The following is a 10,273-nucleotide window of genomic DNA, read 5'->3' as shown; positions in this document are numbered from 1 at the left end:
AGGAGGATGATGATGATCACGATGAAAGTCCTGCCCTTCTCCCGCCCTCTCCACACAGGAAAAAGAGGAATAAAGGCTTTGAGCCCTCCTGGGATAACACAGTTGAGGCTGGGGGGGAAGGGGCTGCCCAGGCAGGGGGGCGGCCTCCTACCCCCGCCCCGCCCCGGGGCTGTGCCGCCCCCCGGCCCTGCCCCATAAAGCAGCGGAGGAGCAGCCCCGGTGCTCCCTGCCCGTTCCCGGTGCTCTCTGTCCGTTCCCTGTTCCCGGTTTCACCCCCTCGCTCCCGGTACATCCCGAGGATGCTGCGCCGCCGCGGAGCCTTCACGGTGCAGCCGCTCCGTGGTGAGCTCGGTGAGTCGGTGGCCCCTGGGGCTGTGGAGGCTCCCCCGCTTCTGGGGGGTCCCTCGGGGTCTCCAGCCCTCGAGGATCATGCTGGAGGAGATCCTCAGGGATCTCTGCTTTGAGGTGTCTGTGCTAGAGAGGGAAGCCGGGGTCCTCGGAAGCCCAGTTTGTGTTGTCTGTGCTTGAGAAGGAACCTGGGGGCTCCCCGGAACCCCCCGTTTGTGCTAAAAGGTGTCCCTGGAGCCCTGGTTTTCATCTACTCCCTGCTGGGAGGGGCCCAGGCGACCAGCTGTGCTGGGAATTCAGGTTTTCCCTTCCCTTGTTTGGGCTTACAGGCCGCTGCCCGTCCCCAAATGCGGCAGGGGGGTCCCCAAAACCCAGGGCTCACCTCCGTGTGTGCCGCAGCTCCGGCTGTGCCGGGACCCCTCCAGCAGCAGCGTCTGGGAGGTACCGGGGCTGAGCTGCCAACGCGGGGGGCACCCCAGGAGGAGCTGATGGGACCCCCACGCCCCTTCTCACCCTGCCAGCGCCCCCCACGCCCGCGGGGCTGCGGTGACACCCCCGCGGTGGAGGGGGCAGCGGCCCCTTGGCACGAGGGGTCCTGGAGCCTGTGGAATTGCGGCGTGTGGGAACTGTGCTGCTGGCAGCGGCCACTGGAGCTGCGGTGGAGGGGCTGCCCCCCGGAATTCCTGGGATTCAATCTTGCCGGGGCGGACGGGCTGCTCCCCGGCGTTGCTGGGATTCAATCCCACTGAACGGCCGGATTGTCCCGGGGCTGGCCGCCGCTTCCCGGCTCCCCTCGGCCTCTCCAGCCCCCGAGGGATGCACGGTGAGTGCTGTGGCTGCAGGAAGGGCAGGAATTTGGGAGCACCGGGATCCCCGAGCGGTGAATTCAGCCCACGCTGGAGCCCTGAGTGAGTTTTCTGGAATTCGGTGGGATGCAGGCGGCACCTGGCTGCCTGCCGGCGCCCAAACAGCCCTCTCGCCTTCCCAGCTGGGGTGGGAAGGGAGTCCTTAACCACTGGCCCAGCCAGTATCGCCGATCCCAAGCCCTGCGAGGAACCAGTTGGGAACCGGTCCTGTAATGAGGTGCCTCTGGATGCAGGGCCCGTCGCCGGCTGGGGTGGCTATAAAAGGGAGCGCCGGGACGCGCGCCCGGCACTCGGCTCTGGCTCTCGGCGATGTGGGGTGGCTCCCGCGCCGTCTGGAAGAGGAGGTTCAGCTGCTGTGAGTGCGTTCGAGGGGGTGGCAAGTCCCCGAGCGGGGCTTTGGGGGGTGGGCAGCCTGCAGGAGGTGCCAAAGCTCCGCTGCCACCTCGCCGAGCCCGCGGCCTGGCTGGGAAGGGAGCGAGTGCTGGGCGGGGAGTGCCGAGATTGCCATGGATGCAGCACAATCCCACCTGGAGCTGCGGGGTGCTGGGGGGCACATCCCGGCTGGCCATGCCACCCATCCCATGGGGACAAGTGCGAGGAGCTGGAGGTGCTGGAGCCATCCCAGATCCGGGATCCCACGGCCGTGCTCTGTCCTGGGTTGCCGGCACCGAGCTGAGGCGGGATACAGAACAACCCGGCTCAAGAGCCCTGCCCAGGTCAGGGTGGGGGCCGTGGGTGCCCCCCAGCAGCTCAGCTAGGGAGGAGGAGGAGGAGGATGGTGGAGGCCAGGGCCGTGTCTTTGGGGAGTAGAGACAACACACTGGGGCTGTAGGAGCGTATGGACTGCTGGGCAGGGGGGAGAGCGGCCTTGGGCACTGCTGGAGTTGCTCTAGGGGGCTTAGAGGGGTGGTGGGCACGCAGTTTTCTGCCCAGGGACCCCCCAGCTGAGCCCACCGATCCTCCCTTCCCCGCAGATGGTCCCTGGGAGTCGGCCGAGAGCTGCATCGTGCGCACCTCCGCCAGCGTCTACCGCCGGCTGCAGGAGAGCCCGCGGCAGCCCCCGCGGGGAATGAGCACCCGGGGACCCCCGCAGCCCCCCAGCAGCCCCCCGGCCGGCGGGAGGCTCCTCAAGTCAGAGTCCGAGGATTCCGGCGTGGAGATGGCCAGCAACGAGCACTCGCCCTCCACCCCGCTGGGCTCCGAGAGCCGCTTCTCCCTGGACGGTTTCCCGGCGGAGGAGCCCCCCGGAGAGGAGCCCCCCCGGGCAGCCCGGAGCCGCTCGGCCAGCAGGAGGCTGCTGCAGGCAGCGCAGCGGAGCAGGAGGCAGCGCTGCCCGCGACAGCTCAGCCGGCGCAGCGCCAGCGCCGCTGACCTGGCCGAGCCCCCGCGGGACCCCGAGGAGACCGAGGGGGCGGCGGAGGCCGCGGCGGGGGCGGCTCGGCCGCCTCGGGACCCCCGGGCCGTGCCCGAGGCCGCGGTGTCGGGGCAGGGGCTGCGCTACCTGGAGCAGGTGTGCCAGATGCTGGAGCGCCTGGCGCGGCTGCAGCAGGACAACCGCGCCCTCCGGCAGCAGGCGGCCGGAGCCCGCTGCGCCCGCCCGGCCACCCTGGTGAGGGCCAGGAAGAGGGGGATGCACGGGGAGGGGGTGCGGGGGTCCCAGCTCACACCCTGCCTGTCCTCTCCTCGCCCGCAGCCCAGCCGGCAGCCCCCGAGGCAGGATTTGGGCACCTGGAGGGATGAGGGGTTCCGGCCGCGCTCCTGCTCCGACAGCCAGGCGCCAGGTGAGCGGGGTGGGCTCGGGAGTGGCGGGACCTGGGGCCAGGTGAGCACTGGGGGATGCGGGAATGGCAGCACCGGTGCCAGGTGAGCGGGGTGGGATGGCGAGACCTGGCCCCAGGTGAGGGGGGCAGCACGTGGGATGGCAGCACGATGCCCCCCCGGCCCCCAGGCTTGACCAGCTTTGCTCCCCCTTGCAGCGGCCGACCCCGGGCCGTGCCGGCGGTTGTGGGGACACTCGGTCAGCTCCCCCAGCCTGCTGGACCCCGCCGAGGGCTGCGCGGGTGTCCCAGCACCGGACAAGGTACGGCCGGGGGGGGTCGGGGAGTGGCGGGGGGGGGTCGCTCTGGTCCCCCCGCTGACCACCCCTCTCCCGCAGGACGGGCGCTCGCACTGGGGCCGGGTGAAGGTGCTGCTCACCCGCCTGACCCGCCGCTCCCTGCGCGGTGGCCGGTGCAGGTAGGACGGGGGGTCCCGCTCCCACCGCCACACCTGGATGGAGGAACTGCGTCACACCTCACCCTATGACGTCACGCCAGCCCGGGGCCGGTCCCCAGCCTGGCGCACCGCCTTCACCTTTCCCCCCCCCCAATAAAGTCTTTTCACCCATAAAGAGGTGCTTGCTGTCGCGCCGTGACGTCACGCTCCTAAACCCGGCGTGACGTCACGCGAGGGCGCGTCACTGCCGCATCACTTCCGACGGCTTTTCCGCCCCTTTTGTCCCACCGGGCCGGACCCACGGACGGCCCAAGCGGCTCCCCGAGCCCCCTCCCCGCCCAGCCCCGGCCGGCTCCGGAGGGGTCCCGCTGCCTGGGGTGGGGATGAAGCTCGTCCGAGCCCCCGGAACCCCCCGGCTGCTCCGCGGGGATTGGTGGGGAGGGAGCGCCGGGGGTCCCCGGCGGAGCGGGATGATGCTCCCGGGAGTATCGTGGCTTTCTCGAGAGGAGCTCCCCAGTTTGGGGGGTAGAGGAGGAGGGTGAGGATGAGGAAGGGGGTTCGATGCTGTTTTGGTGCTGCTGGAACCCCTCCTGGTGTCGCCAGCTCTGCGCGGGACGGGCCGGTGCCGCAGGTGAGGAAGATGCTGCCCCGAGCCGCGGCCAGGCGCTCTCCCATCAGGTATCCTGTTATCCCTCCCTTTCCCCCCTTTCCTGCTGATTTCCTACCGTCACTTGGGGTTTTCTCCTTCCCAGCGGTGACTCCCGCAGCGCCTCCCGGCACCGCTCCCACCCGGCCGCCCTGGGGACATCCCTGGAGCCGCAGCGTCCCGCATCCCACCGCTCCTTCCCGGGAACCGTGAGTGCTCGTCCCCGCCCTGTCCGTCCTCATGGCAGGGCCTGGGGGGGACGGGGGGGGTCCCTGGCAGTGCACCCCGGCTGGGGCACAGCCTGGTCGGGGGTGCTGAAGGGTTTCTGGAGCACAGCTGGGGCTGAAGTGTGTTTTATCCTTGTCCCTCCCATTCCAGCATCAAACCCCTTCCCATCGCCCCCCCTCTGCTCTCCTGAGCCCCCCGGGCTGAGGAGCAATGGGGAGGGGCTCGGGGAGGTGGGGGAGGGCACGGCTGGGTGTTCCCGGTGCGGGGTTGGGGTCTGGGCACCCCCTCCCCTGCTGCCACCTCCATCCTCCCCCTCACTGCGACCCCGGCTGAATCCCCGTGGCTGATCCCAAGGAAATGCCTGAGGCTGGTCCAGGGGATGCTGATTCTCCTTGCAGGGCCCAGGTGAGGAGGAGGAGGAAGGAGGTCTGAGCCTCTCTGCCCCACCCCAGCACTCCTGAATCACCTGGAACAAGGGGAAGCTCCCGAGCACCTGACAAGGAAAACCAAGGTGTGGATCCAGATGTGAGCTGGTGTTGGCCGGCCTGGAGAGGGTTAATTCATCCTATTTGTGAGGAAATCCTGGGGATTGGTGGTGGGCTGGCATCTGCTAAACCTGTCCCCAGGGGAGTTGGGGAGGAAGGGGGACAACCACTGGGCTAACCCAGAGGAATTCCTGCTGGGGAGGAAAAAGGAGGAAGATTTGCTCGGCAGCAGGGAATGCTCCCCACGCTGGGACGGCCCCAATGCTTCTCCCCCCTCTGCTCCTGGAGGTCTGAGTGCTGATGAACCTCACCCAGGGGTGCCTCAGCCACCGAGGCTGAGCACATTCCTCATCGTAGAGCGAGTTTTCCCTTCCTGCCAGCTCTCCCTATTAACGCTGGGATCTTGTGGGTGGTGCAAAACCCGGTAATTATCCCCTTTTTACTATAAAAGATGGAATTCTCCTCCCCAAGCACTGCGGAGAGTAGGCAGAGTGAATCCCTGGGAACGCCTGGGTTTGAGTTTCCATGGGTGACATCCCTCTCCTGAGTGCTGGGAGGGCAGGAGGAGCTGATGGAGCAGAGCTGGGATTTGTGGGTGCTGGGGACAAGGTGGCTGGGGAGGTCTGGCTGTGCCACACAGGGTGGCAGTGACGCAGACAAAGCCACCAGGTGGGTTCAGGTGAGCCGAGGTGGGCTTGAATCTGGGGAGGAATCAACACCTCCAGGCCACAGAGGGACCTTTGCCCATTTGGCCACCCTGAGGTCTGCAGGGCTCAGATCCCGTGGGGCAGCGTGTCCCTTGCTCGGGCTCACGGGCTCTGTGCGTGGCAGTTCAATATTTACATAAATATCTATATTCTGTATATTTAGCATCCCTGCTCTGGGTAACCGTGGCAACTGGGTTTATTTTGCTTAAACCTGGCCTGGCATGTGATGTGGTTGGGAACGAACAGCCAAGGGGAGAGGGAGGGATGAAGTTCTCCATGCTGGGAGCTGGGGAGGAGCCTTGGCACGGGAGGTTCTTGGGGGGACCTCGCTGTGTCCCTGCACTGGGGACAGCCACCAGCATTCTCACAGCTCTGCTCCATCCCCTTTGCTCCAGCTGGGAAGGGAAGGTTTGGGTTTTAGGGGTTCCATCCCCATTTTCTGCTGGGCTTCCCAGGACACCCCTGAGCCTTGTTCCCTGTCTTGTGCAGGTTTGCCAAACCCAGGTCCTGGCAGGAAGATGTGGTGATGGTTTCCCTGGTGTCTGGAGCTGTGTGCCCTCACCTGGAGCAGCAGGAGCCTCGTGCCACCCCAAGGCAGAGAAGGGACCTTCGTCATGTCCACCAGAACCTCTCCAGGGTGGGCTTCCAACCCCTTATCCCAAGCAGCACCTGCTCACCCCAGGACACAGCAGGCAGCCTCTCCTTACCCTTAAAGGCCCAAATTGCCTCTATTGTGCTGGAAAACTCCATTCCTCGTGCTTTGAGGCCGTTTCCTTCCCGCGCCGATGTTCGATCCCAGATTTCCCTTCCAGGGACACCCCGAGCCCCCCGCGTCCCCCTGCAGTGGCGGCCGGGCGGCGGCAGAGGGCGACAGCGGCCCGGCGGTGACAGCGGCACCGACACGGCCCCGGCGCTGGCACCGACACGGCCCCGGCCGCGCTGCGCTGCTAAAAACTTTATTGGGGACAAGCCACGGCGTCCCTGCGGCCCCTCCCACACACCGAGGAGGGGCTGAAGCCCCCCAGTTTTCCATAGGTTTTACTCCTGGCTGGGTTGTCTCCCTTAGGGATGTCCCCACCTGTCCCTGCTCTGGGGTCTGTGGTCCCCTGTCCCCACCCTGCACCCCCCAGCTCTGGGGCACAGGCTCTTTGGACCATTCCTGGGAAAAGAGGGATGGATGCTCACCATGAGAAGCATCACCCTCTCCCTGTACCTCAAAAAATGGGATTTGAGTGATTTTACCCTCCCCTGAGGGGAACACTGGGCTACTAAGGCACAAAATGAGGGGAAGGAGCGGGGGGCTGTCTCACCCTCTGGGCTCTGGGGGTGTCAAGGGACGCTGGAACCTGGGAAAATCCAGCACCCCACATCCCACTCCCCATCTTCATCCGAGCGGGATCGCTCCCTTTCCTGCTCCTCCACACCCCAAAATTTAAGGCAAAACTCATTCCTGGACTGACAAAGACGATGCAGAGCCCTGGGGCGATGGGAGCAGCTCCAGCCCCACAAGTCCAGCCCTGGGAGGGGAACTGGGGTGAAAGGGGGGGATCCCCATCCCCTCCCCATCCCCAGCCTGGCCTCAGTCGTCGGCCACGATGGAGAGGGCGCGGAGCTCGCTGAGCTTGGCGTCGTTCTCGCGCTCGCGCTGCTCGTCGCTCAGCCCGGGCCGGTCGATCTGCGCCGTCAGGTCCCCAAAAATCTTGTGCATCTCCGTGTAGTAGACAACCTGTTGGATAAAGGGGGATTGGAGAGGGAGGGGAATGGGGGGTCTCCTCCCCAGCCCACCCACCCCCCCCGCGGGTGCCCTCGGCAGCCCCTCTCCGCGGCGTTGGTGTCTGAAATAGCTCCCGCCCACGTGGCCGTGCCGCCCCCTCGGATTATTACAACTCAACACATTTTAATAACGCGCTGCCCTTCTCCGCTCGCTTCCCATCTGGGAGCCGCGCGTGCGGGGCTGCCACCGGCACCGCCACCCTCCCGCAGCCGCCTCGTCCCCCTGTTTGTCACCGGTGCCACCGGCACGAGCTGCCTGCCCACGCTGCCCACGGCCCGGCGGGCAGGGCGAGGGGCTCGCTGGGCTCGGCGAGGGGGCACGCCCGGCAGCGCCGTGCCCCGTGCGAAACACGGCGAGGAGGAGGAGGAGGGGTGTGTTAATAACGTGCTAATTAGCACCGCCAATTATCTCCGGCAGCGAGCAGCGCTTGCCGGCGCGGGAGCCCGTGGGTCAGCGCAGGCAGATGGCAGCGGGGTGGCTGCTCGGGCGCGGGATCCAGCGGGGAGAGGGGGGCTCCCAGCCCTGCCTGCGAGACCCTCGGCGCTGTGGGACCCCTTCGGTGTCGCGGGACCCTCGGTGCTGTGGGACCCCCCCCGGTGTCGCGGGACCCTCGGTGCTGTGGGACCCCCCCGGTGTCGCAGGACTCTCAGTGCTGCAGGACCCCCAGCCGTGCCTGTGGGAGCCCCAGCACCGGGGGTGCCCAGCCCTGACTGTGGGACCCCCAAGTGCTGCTTGGGGCACTCCTGGGGCTGCGGGAAGCCCAGTGCTGCCTGTGAAACCCCCGGAACTACAGAACCTCTGGGTACCACAGAACCCCTTGCATTGTAGGACCCCCGGGTGCCACAGGACCCTCAGAGCCTCCTGTGGGACCCCTGGCACTGCAGGACCCCTGGTGCTGTGCCAGGTGTGGGATTCTGTCCTGGATATCCCCCCACATCCCTCGGGGAGGGACAGGGGAGTGCAGCCCCCCAGGGTGGGCAATGCCAGTGCTGTCCCCATTTCCCACGAGGGCCCCAGCATCTCCAGCAGCACCGGTGCTGAGACATGCACGGTCTCCATGGAGACCAGCTCCCCTAATCCTGCTCAAAACGATGCCGATTTTGGCAGGCCTGAGGGGGTCTGGTGGAGCTCCACATCCCAGCGCTGGCTGCCTGAACCCCCCTTCCCAGGCCTGGCCATGCTGGGGGCCCGGGGGCTGCTCTGTGGCCGGGGCTCCCCACGCAGCGGCGCTGGCTGAGTCACAGCAATGCTCATTTACACAGTGAGTAATGAACCCCACACAGGGCTGAGCTGGCAAGGGCCCCCCAAAATCCCTGCACGCCCCCCAAAGCACAACCCACAGCTGGGTCACCCCGAACATCCTCTGAACCCCCCTGCCAGCAAGAGATGCCAAAACCACCCGAAATCCCTCGGCAATGCCATGAGTGAGCAGGGATCTGGGGGGCAGGGGTGCCAAGGGGGGTGCCAGAGCCCTGGAGCAGCCCCCCATGTCCCTTGTCCCCAGCCTGGAGTCAGCTGGGCTCTGCTCAGTCACATATGGCCCCGTGACACTGCCAATTCCAGCAGGGAAAAAGCTGAATCTTGTCGGGGTGGCAGGCCTGGAGGCAGATGCTGCACCCAGGATTGTCCCCAGGGTTGTCCCCCAAGATTTGGGGACATCTGTCCCCCAGGATTGGCTCCAGAACTGCCTCCCCCCCCACCAGGATCCAGAAATCCCTGAGGATTCCTCCAGGACCAGGATTGTGCCTTAGGATTTTCCTCAGGATTGAACCCAGGATTGTCCCCAATGGCTTGTGCCCCAGGACTGTCCCCAGTGGATTGAGCCCAGGATTGTTCCCCAGGATTTTCCTCAGGATTGACCCCCAGGACTGTCCCCAGTGATATGAGCTCAGAATTGTCCCAAATGGATTGAGCCCAGGATTGTCCCCAATGATTGTCCCCAATGGATTGAGCCTAGGACTGTTCCCCAGGATTGTCCCCAGGATTGTCCCCCACCATCCACACTGCACTGAACGGGCAGAGCAGAGCAAACTCCTTGGTGCTGCTCCCCCTCCCCCCCACACCCCACAGCCACCGATCCCTTCCCAAGGGACACCCCATGTCCCCAGGGCCTGGTGGGTGTCCCTGGGGACCCTCCTCTCCCCCAGCAGCCCCAGTGCAGAACCAGCTGGCACCACTGGACGCTGCTGTGCCTCGCCAGCCAAGCCTCCCGAGCTTCATCAGCAAAATCCCACTGGCATCGATCCCCCCATGATTCCTCCTGTTGAAACAGGAGTGAAAACCCTCCCAGGGAGGGGATGCACCCCAAACTGGTGACAGTGACAGGGGGCAGCCAGCTCACCCTGCCCTACCTGCTCTGCCAGCCCAGTACTTTTCCAGCTATGGATGCCATATGCTCTGTCCCCATCCCATCAAATCCCAGCTCCAGCTTGCCTTTGAGCCTGAGCCAACGGCCCCGAGTCCACCTGTCTTGAACTAATTCTGTTTGGGGACGCTGTGTTCCATGGATTTTCTATAGATCCTGGCCACAATGGCCCAGTGGCTGCTTGTTTGGGGCAGTCCTACCCAAAACAAACCCAGGGGTGCTGCCAGGGCCAGGCTCCCCCAGCCCACAGCACCTTCCCTGCCTGCCAGCCCCATCTTTCCCCCCATTCCATTCAAACCCAAAGGAATCTTGTGTTTTCTAGCTGGAAAATTATGCACAAAGCGGGAAGGAAGTGCTGTTCACGCCTCACACCAGCGACAGCTCCAAAATCTCCCCCTTTCATCTCCATGTGGCCACTTCAAAGCCCCCAGCCAGGGAAATATTTGCCTCCCTTGGCTTGGCCCGGGCCCGTGGGTGGAGAGAAGAATTTGGTGTTGAATGTTACAGCCCTGCGAGCTCGGGACATGTCCCGGCGTCAGGAGACACCCAGCCCCGGGAGCACAGCCAGCCTGTGCCATGGGAACAGCCTTGGGAGGGTCTCCTTGGGTCAAAGCCATGGAGGTGCTTGGGAGCAGGGTCC

The 10,273-nt window shown here is 65.7% G+C and overlaps 2 protein-coding genes across 4 annotated transcripts in view; one reads left to right on the top strand and one right to left on the bottom strand.

The window, feature by feature from the left end:
- The first annotated feature begins 299 nt into the window (after window positions 1-299).
- C30H8orf58 (chromosome 30 C8orf58 homolog) lies at window positions 300-6,243 on the top strand. Its single transcript, XM_059870393.1, has 7 exons — window positions 300-351; window positions 2,189-2,823; window positions 2,908-2,995; window positions 3,191-3,294; window positions 3,370-4,283; window positions 4,701-4,813; window positions 5,984-6,243. The coding sequence occupies exons 1-5, from the start codon at window positions 300-302 to the stop codon at window positions 3,451-3,453; spliced, it is 963 nt and encodes a 320-aa protein (XP_059726376.1). The 3' UTR covers window positions 3,454-4,283; window positions 4,701-4,813; window positions 5,984-6,243.
- BIN3 (bridging integrator 3) overlaps window positions 6,198-10,273 on the bottom strand; it is a 46,389-nt gene continuing 42,313 nt past the window's right edge. For all 3 annotated transcript variants that reach the window (XM_059870397.1, XM_059870395.1, XM_059870396.1), the window contains one exon: window positions 6,198-7,220. In XM_059870397.1, the coding sequence (XP_059726380.1) occupies window positions 7,074-7,220 (147 nt within the window). In that variant the 3' untranslated portion in view covers window positions 6,198-7,073. The remainder of the gene's footprint in view (window positions 7,221-10,273) is intronic.

The sequence above is a fragment of the Haemorhous mexicanus genome, chromosome 30 (genome assembly GCF_027477595.1).
Source record: "Haemorhous mexicanus isolate bHaeMex1 chromosome 30, bHaeMex1.pri, whole genome shotgun sequence".
In the NCBI taxonomy this organism is placed as follows: Eukaryota; Metazoa; Chordata; class Aves; order Passeriformes; family Fringillidae; genus Haemorhous; species Haemorhous mexicanus.
The sequence above is the reverse complement of the archived record's forward strand: the minus strand, read 5'-3'. Positions and strand labels throughout refer to the sequence as shown.